Source organism: Protopterus annectens, chromosome 13.part0, assembly GCF_019279795.1.
Source record: "Protopterus annectens isolate FY-2018-M chromosome 13.part0, PAN1.0, whole genome shotgun sequence".
Classification (NCBI taxonomy): domain Eukaryota; kingdom Metazoa; phylum Chordata; order Ceratodontiformes; family Protopteridae; genus Protopterus; species Protopterus annectens.
The window spans coordinates 1,325,404,422-1,325,427,702 of record NC_056747.1 but is presented as its reverse complement, the minus strand read 5'-3'; the positions used below and the strand labels follow the sequence as shown (position 1 = coordinate 1,325,427,702).

The following is a 23,281-nucleotide window of genomic DNA, read 5'->3' as shown; positions in this document are numbered from 1 at the left end:
GCCTAAGCAGAACTGTTCACAGAAACACTATACAAATACGTTAATAGCTAGACAGAGGCAGCTGTAGCCACCAGGAATAATTACAGAACTAACTCAACAAACAAGCAAGCCTGGTGGAGTCGCATCAAAAGGCTCTAAAACAGGAGAAAGAAAATCATGGCAAAAATTAGGAGGTGTAGCACCCAGCAGGATAAAAGCACTCTCAAACTAAACAACTCAGAGGAAAAATAAACTCTATAAAAATCACATCTGAGGTAGATTTGGTCTCCCAATCCAAGGACAACCACAAAGCATCCTTTAGCTATATCCACAGCCTCAAAGGCAATACACAATTGTGTGCAGAGCTCATTGTTAATGGAGCCACCTATACTGAGCCAGAAGGTATAGAAAAGCTACTGGCATACAAATTCAGCTCCAGCTTTACCATCTCTCCCCCTCAACCTCCCCTCAGGAAATATCAGTAAATATAAAACTTCCTCTACTATCACTAGGGAGCAGGTCCTCAATGTTCGGTCTAAAACCAAAAATATTCCATTGATAGGTCCAGAGAATATCCCAGGATGCCTTCTAAATAGCATGAAACATGACCGATCAGGCCCTCTGGAATCTCCATTTAACTGTAGCCTCCAAACAGGCTTTGTGTTTACGAAGTGGAAAACAGTCAACCCCTTGCACAAAAGTGCATCATCTACAGACCCTGAAAAGTACAGAACCATAAGTTTCATGTCTTGTATGCAAGCAATGGAAAGAATCATCTAGAAAATTATCAATAATGGCATAGGAAACCTCCAGACACTGGACCCAACCCAAATTGGTTGTGTCAAGGGCAGCTCATACCTACATAACCTGATGGACTTCTTTGAGAAGGTCAACAAAGCAATGGATATGACAAAATGGTTCACACTGCCTGCCTTGACCTGGCCAAGGCATTTGACAATATCCAACTTGGACATCGGACATTGTTGACAAACTAAGAGGTTAGGTATAAACCCTTATGTCACCTGATGGCTAGCCAGCTGGCTCACAGACAGGACCAAGGAAGTTAGAATTGGGAGTCTACCTCTACAAAGAGGCCAGTCAGAAGCAGAGTCCCTCGGGAATCGATCCTGGGGCTGCTACCTTTTGGTATTTACTTCTCTAAGGTCAAGGTCAATGTCAAGTGCCTCTGGCTGACCAGATTTACAGTCAATTGTAAACTAGGAACAATCAAAATCCCCCACTGACACAAATGTTCTCCAAAAGGGCTGACCCAGACAAATAACTTGAGTCAGAGCCATGGACCAAATCTAAATGCCAAAAGAATGCATAATAGTGACCTTCAGGAAGTTATCCACCCCCATCATATTGACAACATGCCCCTAAGAGTTGACCCAGTAGTCGGGACTTGGAGATAAACATAGACAGTAATGTAGCCTCTGACCATCAGGTGTCTACAGTAGTGAGGAAATCATATCTACATCCAAGGAAGTCATTGTTCCACTAAATTCAGCATTCAGTCCCTATCACTGAGTACAATGCCCCAGGTTGGTATATACCTAACAAGGCACATCCAGCAGTTAGAACATCCATATTGGTTTCTCACTAAAAAATACAATGAATTAAGTAACATGCCCTATGCAGACTGCCTCAAAGCCCAAAGATCTATGCCTGGCATACAAGGCATTTTCAGGCCCTACCTTGATGGATGTCTTGCAGATCTGCAAAACAAACAGCACCAGAATTACCCATTTTAAAGACTTAAACCTTACCTGTGATATAAACAGGACCTGCTGGAGAAACAGGTATGTATCCCAGAGAGTACCTCTGTAACAACCCCCCCCCTCATTCACTTGAAGCAGAGTTCCTAACACAACAACTTGGGACTGTTGGATGGGAATCATGAAGTTCATCCCTGGTTAGGCACCTTTGTCTGTAACTGACACGGATTGCCACTAATGATTCATCTCCCAGGCCCTTGTTTGTAAATGTTTCATCTCCCAAGCCCCTGCTTACACTTAAAGGGTATAAGAGATTTAGGATACATGGCTAGGCTTAAAAAGGTCCTAGTGGTTGCAAGCCTAATAACACACCTATGAACTTATGGTACTGGAACAGATATCCTTTTTGTGTAACACCAGTGTCTAGCAATAACACATCTAGACTTATTTTTAAAGCTTATGCAAGAAAAATATATGAACTACAAAACAAAATATAATGCTGTTTTCTGTGTGGCTTTTTATAGATGCAATGTTTATTTACCCTTCTCTTTCTATGTACTATGAGGTGGTTTGCTGTCAGGGTGGGGCAACTAGGTATCGAGTCTTAAATCTGGAGATAAGGGGTAGAATCACTACATTATTTCATTTCCCTCCCTGTATGAATGAGTTAAGTAATGGTAGATTAAAACTGGGGTAATTTGCGAAGCCTACAATGCCCCAAAGTTCCAGGGGAGGGGGGAATCACAGGGTTCTACCTACTCTTTTTCCTGGATTAACTGGAAAACAGCTCTATTTGGGAATCTCATAACAACAGTAATCAGTCTTGTAATTGTGCTTCCTAGCCTTGATACAATGCACTTCCTTGTTTTGAATGTCAAGGCATTCTGGGAGCACTGTTATATAATGCATCATTACAGCATCCTGAACCACCTCAACCAACAGTAGTGGACAGTTGCTTCATAAATGTCTAAACATTCATTTGGTTCATGTGGAAGAAAAAAGTAGAAAGATACCAATTTTTTTTTTTTTTTACTACTGTAACAGTTTAAAGGTGATAATGAATACAGGTCATTATAAAGATCTTAAAGATCTTAAATGCTTTCATAGAATGGTAATTACATGGTGCATATTGTATTATGCTACTGCGATGCAGGATGGTAACCTACAGTAACATGTAATATTACAACTGGAAATTGAATTACAGTTGGCCATGAGCATGTCTCTCAGCATCCCCAGGGCTTTCCCGAGCTTAGACTCCTGTCCTTGCTCTCAGAATTTAAATTTGCTTCCCTCTCTCTATAAAATGAGCTTGCCTCATGGTCACAACTATTTAATATCAGTATTGGCTTTTAACCTGATTTAGGAGAAAACATGTACAGTTCTCTGATAACCAAGCTAGGCCTTTTGAGAAAGGATATGAAAAAGGGTCAGAAGGTGGGTGGAATGCTGAAATGCATGGATATGGATCACTAAGATTTAATATTAAATTAACCAACCCCATAACCCTGCATGGCCCAGTCCATCCACTTCAAGGCAGGGCAGAGTCTAAGCTACTGGACCTGGATGGAATCATGACAGAATACCCTAAGGTGGCTCCAAAGAGTGACCTACATCTGCAAATCACATCCAGCTTATAGATTCTTGCAAAAGTATGCAGTGAAGCCCATATCCACAGATGAATTTCTCCACAATGCTAGAGACATAGACATGGACCTTGTCAAATTAATCTGCTGTTTATCTGGCATAGTTTTGTTATTATCACAGCAGAAAGAAATGCATTGATGGAGTGACACTGTTATGTTTAATCTGGATGGAGTAAAAGATACAGTCTCGATGGTCTTTTCTGTGATCTCTGGTTTTCTGAATTTAAAAACATAATTATTTCATCTAGGCAGTGGAGCTCATTTTTCCTTTGTTAGAAATTTGAGATAAGCACTGATAAATTGATTAGCTTAGGTTTATAAAGGCTGGATTAAGTGTTTAGAGAAACCCTGTCTTTAGGTAAGACTAAATGCAAAGAACTAGAAAGAAATTGTAATTCAGAAATCCTCCTAGCTGATGTGATTCTTACTAAAAATAGTGCTTTCCTAAATTAGAATTTCATATCCACTTGGGCACCTCACTTGAAAAGAAAAACAATTCATCTCTAACCATTAAATTCAGCTTCCATAATGGAACAGGATCTCTAAAATGTGTTCTCATGAGACACACTTCTCTCAGGCTTTGCTAACATTCAGTAATGCCAAAGATGAGGAGTTGCATCCTTGGTGGAAATTGGATTTCATTGCTACGTGAAACCTTCAGAGCAGAGAAGCTTGGCTCTTTGTCAATGATGTCAGCCAAAAACTAATGAATGGTAGAAATATGGGCTGTAAATGGATCTACTCATGTCTGAGTAGTCATTCTGTCCATTTCCCTTTGTATATTTTTCTAATGGAGGATTGTTGCCTGCTGTTAAGAATTTGGACCACCCTAGGTTACTGATAGAGTGAATATTCAGGTAAGGCTTGCCAAACTGATAGCCCAAGAGACCTGGATGAGGTTCTAAAACTAGAGTTTTCTTTATCAGATGAGGCCATTACAGGGGAAACCACATGTGTTGGGGCCAGAATAGGGCTACAGGTATGACTTTGGCCCTGCACATTTGGCTTTCTACAGAAACTTCAATATTAGTGGAAGGTGAGTAAATGCACTGAACAATCCTGAAGGCTAATGATGGACCGGATAATCCTGGGAAGTTTATTCTTATTGAAGGATTATGGAAAAGAATCTTCCACACTGAGTTTGTGTTGATGCATCTAGGTTACAGCAATGCTCCCCCCCTTGGCGGAATGTCATCTGAATTGTCATTAGACTGATCAACTACCTGTACTGCATGGACAGACATTTATGGAGTCTGTCAAAATAGTTGGCCTGACCTTGGATGTGCACTTCTATCAGAAAGCAGTATGATTTCACTGTCCACTCCCACAACTTTGTGGCCTCCCAACACAAGAGTAAGAAGTTAGTTCTCTTATTTACTAACCCCACAACTAACAAGTTATCAGAGTACATGTCAATTGCACCCTGGTCCTGTACAGCCTCGCAGGAAGAGGAAAACTGCTCTCACCTCAAGTACATTAATGTATACAGTGGCCTCATTGTTTTCTCATCCGTTGAATCACACACACACACACACACACACACACACACACACACACACACACACACACACCTCACATTGCTTATACATCTTTGGTGAAAATGACAGAGGAATGAGGTGGAAGATAGAGAGACAGCCCTTGCATTGGTCTGTAAACTCTGCAAAGAGAGACTTGTGTGATGTGCTTGAGATAGCCAAAGTATCTGAGTCATAGGATAGGATATATCCTGCTGTAGAACTCTCATTTGAAACCTTCAAAAAGCAACTTCAGGAGTGGAACTGTTGCCAGAAGATCCTTTTTTGGAGCAAGACATGTTATTCTAGTTTCTGTGTTCAGGTGGGACATATATACATATATATATATATATATATATATATATATATATATATATATATATATATATATACTTGTGTCTGTGATGGCCCCAACAGGGACGTTATTGATGTTTCCAAGGACAGGTGCAGTTGTAAATAGTCTCTTCTGCAAACCAGGCACCTTTGTGGGAGCTGTCAGGAGCCACTCTACATATGGGAATACTTTGATTCCATGAGGTCAGATGTTAGCTGCTACCACTGCCAATGCATTTACTAAACACCTGGGGGAGTGTTGTGGCGAGACCAAAATGGAGGGCTCTGCAGTGGTAATGACTGGTTCTCAAGGTGCAAGACTTCACTGGTTGTGCTGGTAATTTTTATATACAGAGACATCATGGAAATTCAAAATCAGTTCTAGTCTCCTTCCAGAAGATAGAGAACTGACTGCATTATGAAATCCAAAAACTTTTTCTCTATGCATGCAAGTTTATACTACATTTATTAGTACAGAATGGGCCTGACAGCCTTCACCTTTTGGGGAACCAAAAAGAACCACAAATAAAATCCTTGATCACCTCAGCTACACTGGGACCCTCTGTTCAAGAATTCCACTGCCTCTTGTTCATCATGCTCATCATCTTCTGATGGCATGGGATGTCTGGAAAGGTAAGGGAAGGAAGTCTTGAAATGAATGGAAATGCATAGCCTCTTAATATCATTTTACTGATCCACCTGCTTGCATATTTGACATCTACACTTTGAGATAGAAAGAAATTGGATGCCTGTCTGTTTCCAGAGATACAGTTGGGCAAGTCCTAAGGGATTCTGTGACTAGCTCCCTTTAGGGTGGCCTACAGAATCCATGAATTATGTGCCGGCCCCCATCTTTATGGCATCAATTTGAGAAGTTCCTACAGCTTTGGGAATTTCTGTCCAAATGCTGCTCAAATATTGGCCGTTGGGCCTTTTGGAAGCACATTTTTTTACACTCTTCTAGTTCCTACAAAAGTCCACTGATGGGTGGAGAATTTGACCCCTACAGCCACGAGTGTTTTACCCTCTTGATCACTCTTGAACAGTCTGTCTTCTACATGAGGTCTGAATGAGGAGGACCTGTTATATGGGACATTCATGGAGAACACCTTGAAGTTTTCAGCAAACCACAGAGATGCAACAGGCATGTATTCTGGATGAGTTTCATCTACAGTGATATGTTGGACATTACTGCTACCTCTAAATCTAATTTGTCGCTTACGTCACTATGAGGCAAAATCTTCGGATAGATCACATTGAAAATGCATCATGCGTGTCAGGTAAATGGATGCACTTGATGCATACACATGCTTGCTGGAATGATCCAGGACTCTCTCTTAGTGGTATAGACCAACACAACTAAAATCAGTGGACAGGATTTACTCCAACCCTATCTGTCCTTGGAAGGTCAGTGGGCCTTGTCTGATCTCCTTTGGATAGTCTTTGTCCCACTGACTTCTTGTGGTGTCCTTTGCACAACCAAGTCAATTATGTGATCTGAGACATTGACCAAACAACATGTATGTATGAAGGAATAAAAAAAAAAAAACTCCTGACAAATTTCTTAGGTCTTCCAGGGTTTATTTGCAAAGAATTCCTTGCTCTTGGCCAAGATCTCCTTGGTCTATTAAATTTAAGCATTTCCCCAAACTTGGAACCATCAGGAAGGGGCTTGAGGGGCATTCATTCATTCAAGTCAGTACTTGGAATGAGAGACTGCTCCAGGGAATCCAGTTGTCTCCTCTCGAACCTCCTTCTGAGATGCTAGGAGTGGACTTGTCCAAATGTTTAGGTGAGGAATCCTGTCTGAACTCCCTGGGTCATCAACAGCTAGGTGCACCTATGTTTTGCTAGAAAAATGATAAATATCCCAGTTCCCCAAATGGTGAGGTGTCTCGCAGCAGACCCAACACTAATATAACCTCCTGATGACAAAGCAGCCTAACAAGTTACATTGGCATTGATTCCTTTGCCTTAATTAACTGAATCAAAATTGTAAGTGCTTTGGTCATTGCCCCCCCTACTGACATTGATGCCTATGATGTCCATGCTGATTCAGCAGCCCCATGGCCCAGCACTGAGGATATAAACACCAGTAATGCAGACATCAAACTAGTGCTGTTAGGGGTGAAGGCAAATATCGACACACTGATATCTAGTGGTTCTTGGAACAGAAGTATTCAGTGTCATGGTCAGATAAGTCTGTGCCAATGGAAGAATACTCATCGAAGCTAACAGAAAATTATGTGGAAGAGTAGTCAGATGCAAGACTGCCAGTGCTTAAACAGGCCCCTGAGAAGCAATATAACTGGACAGATAGTGGGCTTTCTATAGCCGCCCTAGATACATAGGGAGAAGGAAGGACACTCATCTCAATTTGAACTTTAACCAAGGCTTTCATCATTCTCTCCCAATCTATATGTGCTGAGGGACCTATCCAGTCTCACAGACATGGAAAAAGGCCTTAACTCCACATACCTGGATAGCTTCCATTCTGAGGAGATGCTATCCACTTTTCTCCTTTGAGTACGATCCAGAAACCCCAGCTCTGAATGGCAACTGTGCCACTGCACAAGGCCTCATGGTGGCTCTATCCTGTTCTTTTTGGTGTCTCTCTTCCTCTAATTTGTCCCTTTCCTTTATTTTCCCATCTTGGGGAAGGAATCGTTTCAAAATCAATTTCTTCTTTCTCTTCTGAAAAGTCTTGTTACCAAAATATTTGCAGTTGTCACACTGGGCCTTCCAAGTGTTCCAGCCTAAGGCACATGACACAAAAGTTGTGTGCATTCTAAGGGAAATCTTGTGGCTGCATTCCAGACATTTCCTAAAGCAAAAGTCTTTAAGCCCATTTATAACTGCAGTAAACACCACCACAAGCGAAAAGACAATAGATGTGAAAGAATGTAGAGCCTAAATAAAAATGACATACTCACCGCCTAAAGTTTTAGAAATGTGCTTCAAGCCTGGTATCACCTTGAACAGTCTGATAAGCAAGCTGCAGGGGGGGAATGGTGCTTTAAATGAGGCAAGGGAGGAGTTGTTGCTTGGGAAAACCCTACGAATGACAAAAGAGTAGCTGGCTGTAGTGACTAGTCCTGCCCTGAAGTGGACAAATGGGATCATGGAAGAATCTGAAGATCCTATGTACATTTGGGTCTATATCACATAGTCGTAGTTCCGTAACATCGACTACCATATGTACAAACACATATGTAAGAAGTTACAGAACTTCGACTATGTGTTAAAAAAAAAAAAAAAAAAGTGGAAAAACAAAATAAAGGCCCCTGCACCACACACCCCCTGCTCTATAAAATATGCCAACTCTGAGGTCGCGCTACAGTGCAGTAAAGGGAACATTTCCTTACAACCCTCAGGTACATTCTTTTTGTTTTTATTTTATTTTTTTTTTTTTTTACAATCGAAGTATGACAACTTCGAACTTATGCTTTTGACCATATCACGCTCAAAGTTGTCATACTTCGACTACGTGATATAGACTCGTACATTTGAGCAATGTAGAATATAATCCCCTTTGTTTTGATAGATGGAACAAACACTATAAGGTTAATGGCAGAGTACAGATTGGAATTTGTGTATACCTTCTGCATGAATGAGGAATATCTGGAAAGTCACCCTGTCCTTATAGAAGATCAAACAGGTAGACTTGATCAGTAGCGCCTGTAGTTCAGGTATTCATCTTAGTTATGTAACAGTTGCTGGAAAGCAGGTTTTCCAAGTTAGAAATCTGAGGTTAATGGAAGCTATTGCTTCTAAGGAGGCCTTGGTTAACTTTTTTAGGCTGATGTACCACGGCAGGTAATCTTAAGTAAAAGGTACCTTGGAGAAAGGCTTTGCTGGCTTTAGAAACCAACAGGTAAGGGGAGGACAGGACTTGAGAGTTGGACTTAACAGTGAGGATTTAAGGACAAATGACGAGACCATGATCTAATACAGTCTGAACAAGTATTGTATGGCCTGGTCAATGGGTGTATATTGCAGATGGATGCTATTCTTAGCTGCTTAGTATGTAAAACATTTCCATGTGTTTTTGTAAGTTTTCCTAATGGAAGGCTTCTGCAATGTGGCCAGGATTTTCTTAACCTTGTCTGAGAACTCTGGCTCACTGGCTATATTTACATCTAGCCACACTGACAGCCTTATGGCTGGGTGAGAGATCTTGGGAAGGGTGGCATATCAGTTCCTGTGACTGAATTAGCCTCAGTGAGCCTTCTACTATGTAGGAGACAAGCATCAGAAACTATAATTTGTGGGTCACATTGCCCTGGACATGTGCTGCTAGGTTTTTTGTATGGTCCTGAAGATCATGGGAAGGGTAGATACACAAAGAGCAGACCTTCTTAGCCAAAGTTCCATTAGAGTGTCCCAGACTTAAGAATCAGGAGTAAAATTTTCCAGCACTCTGCATTTGAGAGAGGTGCAACTGAACCTAGAGTCCTGCTGTACTTATCTGTTAGGGAACAAGGCTCCCCTGGAATTTATTGCCCCACAGCATCATCCTACAGCCTGATGGGGAAGGATCAGGTTTCTTCCTTATTTGGTGATGTACCACACTACTGACACAGTCACACTGCACTACCAGTAGGCCCTTGGAAAGGAAAGGCTTGGACATCTGAGTACCACAAGGAGTTTTCTGTGCTGTTGGACTTCCTGCGGAGTCCTTCAGCCCTTGTATCATTTTATAAAACTTGTTCTATACCACAGGGCATTGGCATCTATAGTGAATGAGTGAGATGACCTAGGCCTACCACAGGGCATTGGCATATATAGTGAATGAGTGAGATGACCTAGGCCTACCACAGGGCATTGGCATCTATAGTGAATGAGTGAGATGACCTAGGCCTACCACAGGCCATTGGCATCTATAGTGAATGAGTGAGATGACCTGGGCCTACCACAGGGCATTGGCATCTATAGTGAATGAGTGAGATGACCTGGGCCTACCACAGGGCATTGGCATCTATAGTGAATGAGTGAGATGACCTAGGCCTACCACAGGGCATTGGCATCTATAGTGAATGAGTGAGATGACCTGGGCCTACCACAGGGCATTGGCATCTATAGTGAATGAGTGAGATGACCTGGGCCTACCACAGGGCATTGGCATCTATAGTGAATGAGTGAGATGACCTAGGCCTACCACAGGGCATTGGCATCTATAGTGAATGAGTGAGATGACCTAGGCCTACCACAGGGCATTGGCATCTATAGTGAATGAGTGAGATGACCTGGGCCTACCACAGGGCATTGGCATCTATAGTGAATGAGTGAGATGACCTGGGCCTACCACAGGGCATTGGCATCTATAGTGAATGAGTGAGATGACCTGGGCCTACCACAGGGCATTGGCATCTATAGTGAATGAGTGAGATGACCTGGGCCTACCACAGGGCATTGGCATCTATAGTGAATGAGTGAGATGACCTAGGCCTACTCTAAGACTGGGGGATTGGAGCCTTCAATGCAGACAAAGCATTCCATGGTAATTCTGTAAAAAAGTGATTACACATGCTGCTGACAAAGCAGCCTAAGGGCTCATTTTAGGGGTCTCATATACAGAAACAAAGGGGATCATAAAAATGGCAAGTGTCGTATAACCCAGCACCTTGAGCATGATTTCTTCCATGCCCCTCTAAGCCAGCAATAACAGAAATACTGCTAGTTGTGGGATGTCGCACTGTGTTAAGGATGCTGAATACCTTGGATAGATTGGTATTTGTTAACTGTCTCTGATGATACGTATATATGCATATATAGTCAAGCCATCTTCTGGATTGACACCAAGGGTAGGGGTGTGTGGCATCAGCATCCTAATGCTGGCTGGTGACATGCCAATGACATATGGAATGAGGACAACAGCACATCTGGTGCATAGTTTGATTCTTGGCGTCGGGAAATGTGTCCATAACCATCTCATCCATTAACTGTCAAATAGCTCTAGCAAGGTGTTTTCCATTAGCTAGGAGAACTCAGTTGCTGGCATCTGCGACTTGAGAAGACTCCGCCTTTCATGCTGGCTTGGCTTGTTGATATATTCTAGGCCTGAAAAGAATGAAGCAGCTAGAAATGGCCAAGCTTGGTGAAAGTCTGATTCTGGTGTGTGCATCTTGGTGGCAATGGCCTGATTCATCAAATGCATAATATGTTATTATTGTGGCGATAATGGTCTGATTAAAGCCATGGTATACACAACATGATGAAAGATCATGCTGTTCACCAAGGTAGAGAATATATTTGGAGTGGCCATCACAAGAAGCAATCCAACATCCACAGGCACACTCAAAGAGGAGAGACTTTGGTATTTTGGCTGTGTACATCTGTCTGCCGAAAAGCCATCAACCATCTAAAAAAGAAAAGGTAACAGAGTTGCTGACTCAAAGGAACACAGCTACATCACAATAACAAACTCTGTTGATAATGAAAACAACTCTGGTGACACTCACTGTTCTGAACACTAACAGCAACAATAAAGAATAGGAGAAACTGGGAGATCCTAAGAATTATGAATACGTGACTATGATAGAATGCTGGGAAAATTCCAGGCCCTTAGCAGTCCTTCTTCCTATGGCATTATATCCCTACATATTACTAAAAATGGACCACTTCTTAACATATTACACACATGCACGTATGCGCATGTGTGTGCGTGTGTGTGAGAGACAGAGAGAGAATGTATGCATGCCAGAGATGGATACAAACACATTTTGCTAGCACCACATACACAGATATGTACACGTACCTTGTAAGAGTTTCTTAAAAGGTCATACGTGAGGAGGTTTACATGACCATTATCTAGCATTCACAATCATCTCTCAATGAATTCAACAAGGTCATTCCTCAATCAACTGTAAATCAGGCTGATGACATTACTTTCCATGTCACACAGATCTTGGGCTTACAGATTGCAAGAAACAAAAAGTCAAACCACAGGATAAAATCACTTCTTCAAACCCTACATCTGTTTTTCAAAAATAAAATGGCTAACATTTCACTCATAAATGTGATCAAAACTTTATCCGAACAATTCTTCAAAGTCATGTTTTGTTCAGAGTGAGAACCCCACACACCCAAGCCAAAGTGCATGTTACTGCCTTGTACCGCAGACTCAACACAATCAACTCCAGGACTACTGAGTGCAAAGGTAAGAACAATGTCCCTATCACAGTGACCCACACTGACCCAATGGTCGAAACCTTTCTTAATAACAGTGCCACAGCTTGCAGTTCTTCTTGTACAGAAAACAGGGACAAAATGTGCAGTTATGGAAAATATCATCTGGTCAACACATGCTCACTTTTGTCATTTCCTAGGTGACTGTGCACTTGAAAGTCATTTGTCAGAATCGGACATTCACCCAAGAAATGGTCCACAACCTATCCTGCCATTAGGAATGGGAGCATACAAGCCAGTGCTTCATATTCTCAGACTCTAGCTGACCCCCACTTCAACTAATTTACTGCAATCCAAGGCGGCATTGCAGGAATACAATGTATTGCTGTAAGAAAACCTGCTTTTAAAAGATCACTAGACTATTACTTACAAACTTATCCAGGCAAAAAGGATGCTGAGTAAATCACCTTATTACATATGCTTTTCTGTTTTCAGAAAATATAAGTATATAGCAGAAGTTCATTATTTTTGTAGTAAATTTGTACCACAATGGAATTTGGCTGTTCAATAGTCAGATTTTTCCAAACCTCTACCATTGGGCTGGTGAAAGTATGATCTATAATGGTACAAAAATAGCCCTTCTAATGCCTGTTACTTACCAAAAATCCATTATCCTTTGGCCAGCCAGTTGCAAAGCTCTTGTTACCATTTTCCTGAACCCCAGACTGACCTGGTTCCCAGGTCATTCCAACACGAGGGATTTTGGGCATTTCAGGTTTTGTCGAACTAACTCTAGGAATTTTGGGAATTTCTGGCTTTGACCACATTAAAAATGTTTCCGGATACATAGAATCACATTTTGATGATGTATTTCCTCTGTTGCTGTAGTATGGAAAAATAAAAGAACAGAATATTTAATTTTGCATGTTAACACATGAAATGGTTTAACTGCAAAAGGAACTACCATTTTTCAAAGATATTTCTAAACAAAAGATACACATATTAAACTTTTTGTAATAATAATTAAAGAATTCTGGCTGGAAAGCTATGCATAGACAAAATATTAGTAGCAAGTATCATTCTGATAGCATGCCAAAATCAATATGGCTCATCTTAAATGGAATCCTATGGTTCCCATAAATTGTTGGAATGAAGTACTTTTAATATACTATGCCATTTCAAACAATAACATCTCACTGGCTGAAACTGCTCTTCAATGTAAGCAAATTCCCAAATCACAACCAGTAAATGAATGACCGCTAGAAATAAAATAAATTCAATGCTGCAAAGAAATGAAAACAAGCAGCCACAATTTGCATCTTCTCACAAACTAGTATACTTAAATCTGTTCCCATAAGGAAGCGAATACAGTCTTTAGATTCGCCAAAGTAAGCAATCAGAAACAAGCTCAAGATCATGGCCAGCCATAGCAATCCATACACTTTTACAACTATTTTTCGAACACCAAATAAAAAATGCTCTTACCATGGTGCTCTTTCTTTTGAAAGCAGCTATGAGCACACCCTACCGCGAGATTGCTGCACACTTCTTAATTTCTGGGACTGGTGTTGGATTCCATTAATAATCTAGATAATAAATCACAGAGCATCAAATGCACTAGGACTCATCGTCTAGACTGCACTGGGTGGGACCCAGCACAAAGACTAGAAATTTTGATGAATGGAGGGTAATGCCTGCAGTGACAATACAGCATTGTAATTATGTAGCTAACAGCATGGTGAGAGCCTGTAAGAGAAGGTGGTGGTTAGGGTGCAGGTCATGCACAACAAACTGGGTTGTAGCAAATCAATTTTTAAGCCCTGGCAGGAAACTAAATACTAAGCGCAGGCAAGACCTTCTAGGACTAATCAGTGGGAACTAAGCTAAAATACTACATATCGTGGTTGGCTAGTGTGTGTGTGTGTGTGTGTGTGTGTGTGTGTGTGTGTGTGTGTGTGTGTGTGTGTGTGTGTGCGTGTGCGTGTGTGTGTGTGTGTGTGTGTGTGTGTGTGTGTGTGTGTGTGTGTGTGTGTGTGTGACAAAGTTGAACTAAATTGCTGTGTCTATTATTATTACTATTTTTATCTATTTTACTATAGTTGCTATTGATGTGTACACAAAGTCTCTACAATTTCTTGGTATGAGGGGTCTGTCATTTGCTTAAGATAAACAATCATTATTCTGGCTTTGTGGGGATAATGTGAATTTGTAAGATGCAAGTTGGAATACCTTATTGTGGCTAGTTACAGCATCTGTGTGAAATGGAGTCTTGGTAAATCACCATGACCATTTTTTATTGCAGTCTAACATATGCCTTATAAACAGTCAAAGATGATACAGCTGTTGGGCACATTGTCTATATGTGGTTTAAAATGACTGATCCTGAAGTTGTTTGCTGATGTTAAGCATTCATTTTTACTAATTTGCATTTGTCTAAAGCAAATTACTGTTTTCTATGAAACAAAGATGAAGATGCACTACAATCCATGGCCATTTTATCACAATCCGATATCTGTGGTGTACACACTCAAAGTGCCTACAACTGGGTACAGGGGGTTTCAATACAAAAAAGTGACATTTTGTTTGCTTCAGTTAACAGTCATTAACCTTTGCATGATTAGTGTACATTTCTGAGTTTGTCTGAAACAAACTTGAAATACACCACTGTTCCAAAGATTTCCCTACAATTACAGATCTGACCTGTTGTACAGTCAACAAATTGGGTACATTTGCGGGTATGGAGCCTGTCCATGGATGAAAAGGTCCCTGCTATCATGATTTACAGTCATTAAGATAGTTTTTCAGGAGTAGTGTGGATTTGTGTAAAGCAAGTTCGAATGCTTTGCTATGGCCATTTCTTTTTAAATCACAATGAGACATCCAAAGTGCATGCACTTACATTTCCAGAAAAGGATACAACAACATGTGGAAAAAACATTGTTGTATTAAGACAACACACAGCATACTTAAATTAAGAAAGAATATCAGTAAAAAATAAAGTAAAAACACTAAATTCTTAAAACACAAAAATTTGAAATAGTAATTCAACTGTGAAATTAAAATTAAACAAATTTGCAATCCACTCACAGCCCTCACACCAATGTACTCTTCTATACTCTCTCTTATTAGTGTGTGTGTGTTATATATACATACACAAACATTAACTATATGGTCACTCTATACTTACAGTAGAATGAGCTTTTATTCAGTTTTGCACGGACTGTTAAGTGTCTGAGGATGGCGGCTGCAGGGTGCCAGCAAAATAAATTCAACTTTATTGCTTTTATTTTATAATAATTTATAGTGCAGTATAAGCTTTTACTTCAGATTTGTATATCTGAGAATTCAGCATTTCAAATTAATTTGCATGTTACTATTCATTATTATGAAGGCACACTATGACAAGACAGTTTCTATGCAAATATCCAAAGTCTTCGTAGATGACACTCTGAGACTGAATTAGCTCAAGGATGCAACTGTCTGCAACCAAGGCAAGTAAAAAGCACCAATAAAGCAGTCTTGCTGTACCCACATAACCTCCCTTATACATAGTAATGCCAAGATCACAGTCACTTGAAGAAAGAGCAAAATCCATTGTACTATCCCCCCTATCCTTACAATCCCAATATGTATATAAACACTGGAGGCAATTACAGTAAACAGAAGCATGGTCAACCAATTTCAAGGAGATGTATTAACAATACATAAAGGGAAACCTGACTGAACTATCCAGAAAATCCTGGACTAACTTGATTTTTATGGCCCAATAAAAAAAAAACTGCGTGACAGAAAGATTAATGAAGAATATTACCAAATCCATTACAACTCATCACCATATAGAGAAGCTAAAGAAATTCAATTCATTCCACTTAAATGCCACCCTTGCTAACCTTGTTGTTCAAGTAACACATTTAGTGTTGCATGTACATGGTTTTGTGGCATAAGACACAGAATACTTGAGATCCATTAACAGCTTGGGCACTGGAAAACCTGGGTCATGGAGCATCAGAGCAAATAGTTTAAGCATTCTGGGAGGAGGGAGCAGCAGCTCCAATTGTCCATTTACTCCTATGCAACCCAAAGCTTGCACATTCACAATGACTGCAAGATGAGGGAAAATGAACTTGGAAATGCCTAGCCACTGATGGTGGCTGTCATGAGGGCATATGTGTAGGAGCATAAACATATCATGGGGATATGGAATGACATCCTATACAGAGACAGGGCTAGCCACCCGGCAGTGTAAACCTTGGATCTAGATGATTGTCAGTGTTGAAGTGATACCCCAGCCCCATATGCAAAAAACAGGAGAAAAGTGGTTATGGTTGGGTGGATAGATGGAACACATGACATTCATGGTCACTGTTGATATGACGCCCTGGCCTTAGGTACAAAAATGCAGAAAAGGGGGTTGCTGCAAGTGCCCAGCCACATGTTCATACAGGTGCCCATGTCAGCCAAGAGGGGTGAGATTAGGACTGTGCAAGAAAAAAACAGTAGCTGTGTGTATGACTACTTACGTGAATGACTAAAACTTTCCTGTGCAATGAAAGAGGACAAATTGATAGCAAAAGCTGAAGTTAATCTACAGATATATGACTAAAATGTTTCTTACAAACTAGGGAAAGATATACAAATTGTAGATACATTCAGCATAGATATATTTAAGACAATTTGGAGGACTTCCCGAACCACGACTTAGAAGTGATGTCTCCAATTCAAGATCTACCTGTTTCAAAAGAAAGTTTTACAAGAGTTTAGAAAGTGCACAAAGACTGATAATAGAAATGCGGTTACTAAAATACATAGTACTGAAAGGATAGTGAGAAGAAAAGAAAATGTAAATGCATAAACTATAAATATGGTGATTAACTGTGTGTAAAGATATGTCCTGGTGGTGTAATCAAACAGAATATCTGCTAAAATAGTTTTAAGACAAAAGAGAATCCACAAAATGCAATTTGAAATGGGAAGTGTGAAGAAAGAGCACGGCATATCACATTTTAGTTAGGATTGCCTCAAACAGTACTTTACACTAACAACTTGAAAAATGCCAGAAGTATTATCTTTTAATGTCAAAGGTGTTAGAAACAAGTTAGACCAAATAAGTGCCTTCCTCACCAGTCACACATCAGGCAATCAGAATCACAGACATCCTGGCTAAAAAATGAACACCCCAACATTCATTGTCTCTTCCCTTAGTACATATACTTATCTGATGGCCGTCCAGATGATAGGGTAGGTGGAAGGATAAAGCACCTATACAAATCTACCCTTAACTTTGTTATAGTGACCCAAGCCAATACTATCTCATGCCATGAACCTAACTGGCTGATGTCAGAATTGCCATCTAAGTAGCCACTAGTACCTAAGCCATAGCATACTTCTCACCACCCTCCTCCTTAGACAAATTTAAAACTCTAACACAAAACATTTTGGCTAACATACAACTAAACAAATGCACCACTATACTTTGGGATTTTAATCTAAACTGTGTGCCATCTTCCAAGATATATCTCAATTTCTAGCCATCTTTAACCTAATACAACTAGTACAACCCTACCAAACCCACTATAATCTCAATAACTACATAATCACCTCACACCCACCTAACAGTATTACCACACACCCTACTACCTTCAATGATATTTGTCATATAACTTTCCATGTTCAAAACTTCTAAATAAAACACATCCCAAAGTTGATCTCATTCAAACCAAAATGTTCAATACAGCCTGTCCCAACACCATTCTTATCTACCAACTATAGACCCATCTCCCAAGCTCAACCTTATAGATGCAAATGCAACCACTATGCAAACTTACAGAACTTCTCCTCCACCTTCAAAACACTCACCCCCCTTAAGCACCAAACACTTCAAAAAAACAGAAGCATAGTGGGGGGGGGGGTGACAGCCTCCCTGGGTGCATAGTGTTAGGGGGTGAGAGTTTTTACTCTTGAATGGTAGAGCGGGGATGGAGGTGGCATTGATCCATCTGCAATTCCAAGATTTTCTCATCTATAGAATATTCCAAGAAAAAATGGATTCTTCCCTCTCTCAACCTGCCCACACATACTCTGATGTCTCCCAGGACTCTATACCGTCTCCTCATCCATTTTATCAATAAACTCCCACTTGCTCTACACCATCTTCAACTCCTACTATACTCTAATAACATGGTGATTTAAAGATCTAGTCCAATGCATCTATAATCACATCTACTGCATCTACACAGTTAACTAATGACTAATCAACTCGTAGTGAATTCACAGGAGATCTAAAGTTAAAGTCTATGGCACTAACAAAAAACATCAATATGCCCTAAAACACGATACAGTATTGATCTCTTTATTAACCCCATAAAAAGTGTAATATCCTTTAAATACTTGGGGATCTGGCTTAATCCCTCAACTTGCAGGAACACGTTGAAAAACTAAACTCCAAAATCAACTACTTTCTACTCTGTGCACAAAAATGATTTTTCTTTCTCATGTCAGAGCTGCCATTAGTAATGGAGGCCTACTCAGCCAAATGGAGTGTGGTTTGCTACTTATTAAAGCACAAAATACAGTAATACTTCGATAAATATGTAACAAAATCTGCCAGTTCATCCCCAACTTTCCAAATGTGGAACATCCCTGCATCAAAAATCAATGGTTACTTGTACATGGCAAAATATTAAAGAAATCCTGTTGCCAACTTACCATGAAACTAATCTCCATCACCCTACACTACAATCCCAAAAGCCATTTTTGAGCAGTGCCTATACTACTAACACCCACCACTCAAGTTCCACTGCACCAGCCACAGCTTCTCAATCCTAACCCCAAAATTATGGCTATCCCTGTCTTAACATTTAACTGAAATGTCAGAATACTCTGTCTTTCAACACCAACTCAAACAATTTTTGCAAGAGCAACTTAAATCTAACTGGAGGATAATGCTGTCCAAGCTGCAAAGTCCTTTACTAATGCATTCTATGGGCACCTACAAGAATGCATGGATCGTGCCATCCCAAGCGAAACCAAGACTCACTCCACCAAGAAAAGGAAACCAGTCTGGTGGACTCCTGCCATAAACAAGCTATACAATAGGAGGAGGAAACTAGTACAAAAAAAGAGTAAAATCCCAAGAAGGGAAGACATCCCTTATCAGTATCAGCAAGAAACTACGATCCCTCATAAAATCATCCAAGGCGAGCTTCGAAAGAAAAATTGCCAAGTACTCCAAAGATAACCACAAGGCATTTTTTAGCTATGTCAAGAATCTAAGTGGCAATGCTCAGATCTGCTCGGAGTTAGTGCAGAATGGCACAAAATACACTGAACCGGCCAATATCACCAACATCCTGGCAGACAGGTTCAGCGCAAACTTCACCCTCACACCCCCAAAAGGGCCCATAACCATACCAGAAGAATGTAGAGTCCCTGAAATCACAGACACTCAGGTTAAAACAGCTCTCTCCAAAGCTAAAAACACAGTATCAATGGGACTGGATGGTGTCCCAGGCTGTGTCCTACACAAGCTCAAAGACAAACTAACCCCTCACCTAAACACACTGTTCAAACTCAGCCTCTCCACAGGCTATGTACCCATAGAGTGGCACACAGCAGTGGTTATTCTGCTCCACAAAGGTGGAGCCACAAAAGACCCCGGGAACTATCGCCCTATAAGCCTGACTAGCTTGGTCTGCAAGGCTACGGAGTGTATCATCATGGAACTCATAAACAGAGACATTGGGAACCTCCAAACACTGGACCCTACCCAGTTCGGCTTTGTTAAGGGTAGATCATGCCTCCTAAACCTGGTGGACTTCTTTGAGACAGTTACCAAGGCTATAGATGAGGGAAAGGTGGTACACACAGCCTACTTAGACCTCGCAAAGGCCTTTGACACCAATCCCCATTCTGGTATTATAGACAAGCGCACCAGCCTGAACATAAACCCTAATGTCACAAGATGGGTTGCCAACTGGCTCATGGACAAAACCCACCTGGTGAGAGTTGCGGGAGCTAGGTCCGACTCTAAACCGGTTACAAGTGGCGTTCCACAGGGATCAGTCCTAGGACCCCTCCTGTTCAGCATATACTTCTCAGAGGAACAGGCAAGCCCAGGAGAGCTATGGCTGACCAAGTTCACATAACTGCAAACTAGGGGCTATAATTGACTCTCCGGCTGACACAGACCTCCTCCAAAAGGGTCTCACTGAGACGGATACCTGGTGACAAAATCATGGCCTCAAGCTAAATGCCAAAAAGTGCATAGTCATCCCCTTTGGAAAAAACAAAGTACCCACAAACTACCACATAGGTGGTAGTCCCCTAAATACGGAAGATGTAATAAGGGATCTGGGAACCAAAGTAGATAGTAATCTCACCTTTGATAATCACATTGCCAAAGTGGTTAGAAAATTCTTCTACGTGACCCACATAATCACAAAAGGGTTTGCATCCAGAACAAAAGAGGTCATTGTGCCCCTCTACTCATCAGTCATCAGACCCATCAAAGAGTACAACGCCCCATTTGGGATGTACCTTACTAGACACCTGCAACAGCTGGAAAGACCACAGAAGTACCAAAAAGATCACTGGCCTCAAACAGATGCCCTGTGCAGCTCGACTGAAGAAACTCCAGCTGTACTCGGTTGCATACCGCCTACTCAGAGCTGATCTCTGCCTGACATACAAGGCTATGTCCAACCCAGAATTAATGGACATCCTCCACCTAAGGAAAACCTTATCCCCTCGAACCACACACTCTAGGGATCTAAACCTCACCACAACAATAAATAGGACGCGCTGGAGGGATAGATTCCTGTCCCAAAGACTTCCCATGCTTTGGAACAAGATTCCAATCTACATTAGGCAGAGCTCCTCGCTAACCCTCTTCAAAAGAAACCTTGACGAGTGGATGGGAAACCAAAAGTTTACCCCGGGGATCACTTCAGTGGCTGTGCTGGACAGAGGCACAGGGAACTAATCTAAGGGGCAGCAAAAGCAAACACATTCTGGCTAGGCTTATAAATGCCTTCGGGCAGACAGCCTAGTACCTACCTATGAACTGTGATAAGACAGGCTTGTCACATAACTAATCAAATCCCCCCAATGCATTTACTTATTACCCATTGCACTAACACCTCTATAAAAGTACAGTTGTGTAAGATTTTACAATAACAGTAGAGGTCCTACTTTTCACCGTTTCTGTATTCTTCACTGTTGGGATAGCCTGCCAAGGATAGATGAACATCCAGCCAGCATGCTAAAGCTTTTACACTTTCCAGACATCATACATCAAGCATATGTCTTATGTGTAAGGTGTAAAATACATATGTGGCACACAAGCACCTAATCCTCAAGATGTAAGAAAGACCCCTCAACCAGAAGGAAGGCAACAGAAACAACAGGGTATAGGAGGGAGGGGCAGACTACTACAACAGTGAAGTACCACATCCACAGTTACGATAAGATCTTACACAACTGTACTATGTCCCTTCTTGTCAGCGTTATAGTATTCTTCACTTTAGGGAAGAGTACAAAAGCTACTGGACAGTTTGGGAGAAGGAAGCCACAGAACAGCCCTCCAGAAAAAAACAATTTAGGATGGCCCTGACAAAACCACCCCCCGGCCTTAGAAATGACATCCAACTTGTAATGTTTTGGTAAAAGTGAGAACAGAAGACTAAGTAGCAGCTTCTACTATCCAGACCATTGGAAGCACAAGAGAAGGTCACTGCCATACTAGAACGAACATGAACAAAAGAAGAAAGCTGCTGTCCATGAAAAGAACAGCAAAAACAAATGGCCTTAGAAATCCAGCAGGACATGGTTGGCCTAGCCACTGCCAAATCTAATTTCTGGCATGAAAGGAAACAAACAGCTGTGCGGATTTAGATCTATTTTGTCTTTCTAGGTTATATTTGAGCGATGTAAACCCATGGTTTGAAGAATCCTATCACTAGGATTCTGTGGAAAAGATGAGTGGACTGATGAAAGATCAAATCATTAACCCCCTTGGGCTTAAAAGGATTGGTAAGAAAGGACACCCTGTCCTTGTGAAAAACAAAAAAGGTGGATTTGCTACAAGTCCTTGAAGTTCAGAGGCCCTTTTGGAAGTAAGAGCCACCAGCAATGTTGCCTTCCATGTGTAATGTTGTAGAGAAGAAGAAACTGCAGGTTCAAAAGGGGACTGAGTCAATTTCTCAATAATAAAATGAAGGCCCCAAGGAGGAGAAATAGGCTTTCTTGGAGGCCAGATATGAAAGATGCCTTTCAGAAATTGTTTGACTTCAAACCTAGGAGTCACAGGTGGAGTCAGAAGCAGACACGTGGAACTGACTGAAAAATGAGCTTCAACAGATGAATACGGCAAGCCAGAATTCAGCAACTCCTCACAAATAAGAAAGGACAATAGGAATACCCACAGAAAAAGGCTTCCGAGCATGAATTAGACAATATTAACTCTCTATTTAATCACAAAGGATTTTCTAGCCTCCTGAAAAACCTGAAGCACGTCTTCTGAAAATTCACCCAAAGTGTCAAGTAAAGGGCGGACAAGTGAGGATGAATGACAGATCCCTTGTCTTGTGTGAGAAGATCTATCTAGTGAGGTAACTTGTGATGACTGCCCCTGGCTAGATGAAACAGTTGAGTGAACCGGTGCTGCTGGGCCAAAAGGGAGTCACTAGCAAGACTTTGGGCTTGTCCCACACGATCTTGTGTAGGACCTCTGGTAATAGAGGAAGAGGAGCAGAGCCATACAGAAACAACCCCTTTCAAGTGAAAGACTTGCCATTCACTTTCCATGACTTGGCACTCAAACAGAACTGAGGGAGTTGTCTGTTCAGGGAGGAGGCAAAAAGATATACTTTAGGAGTACTACACTGCTGCACAATGTCCAGAAACACCTCCCTGTGAAGCACCCATTCTGTGGATGTATCCTGGACCTGCTCAAAGAGTTTGCCATAAA

At 41.1% G+C, this 23,281-nt stretch overlaps 1 protein-coding gene across 1 annotated transcript in view; it reads right to left on the bottom strand.

The window, feature by feature from the left end:
- The window catches only part of LOC122788280 (streptococcal hemagglutinin-like), a 755,305-nt gene that overhangs the window by 4,350 nt on the left and 727,674 nt on the right, over nt 1-23,281 (bottom strand). Inside the window, exon 11 of the mRNA XM_044055345.1 lies at nt 12,975-13,197. Within this exon, the coding sequence (XP_043911280.1) occupies nt 12,975-13,197 (223 nt within the window). The remainder of the gene's footprint in view (nt 1-12,974; nt 13,198-23,281) is intronic.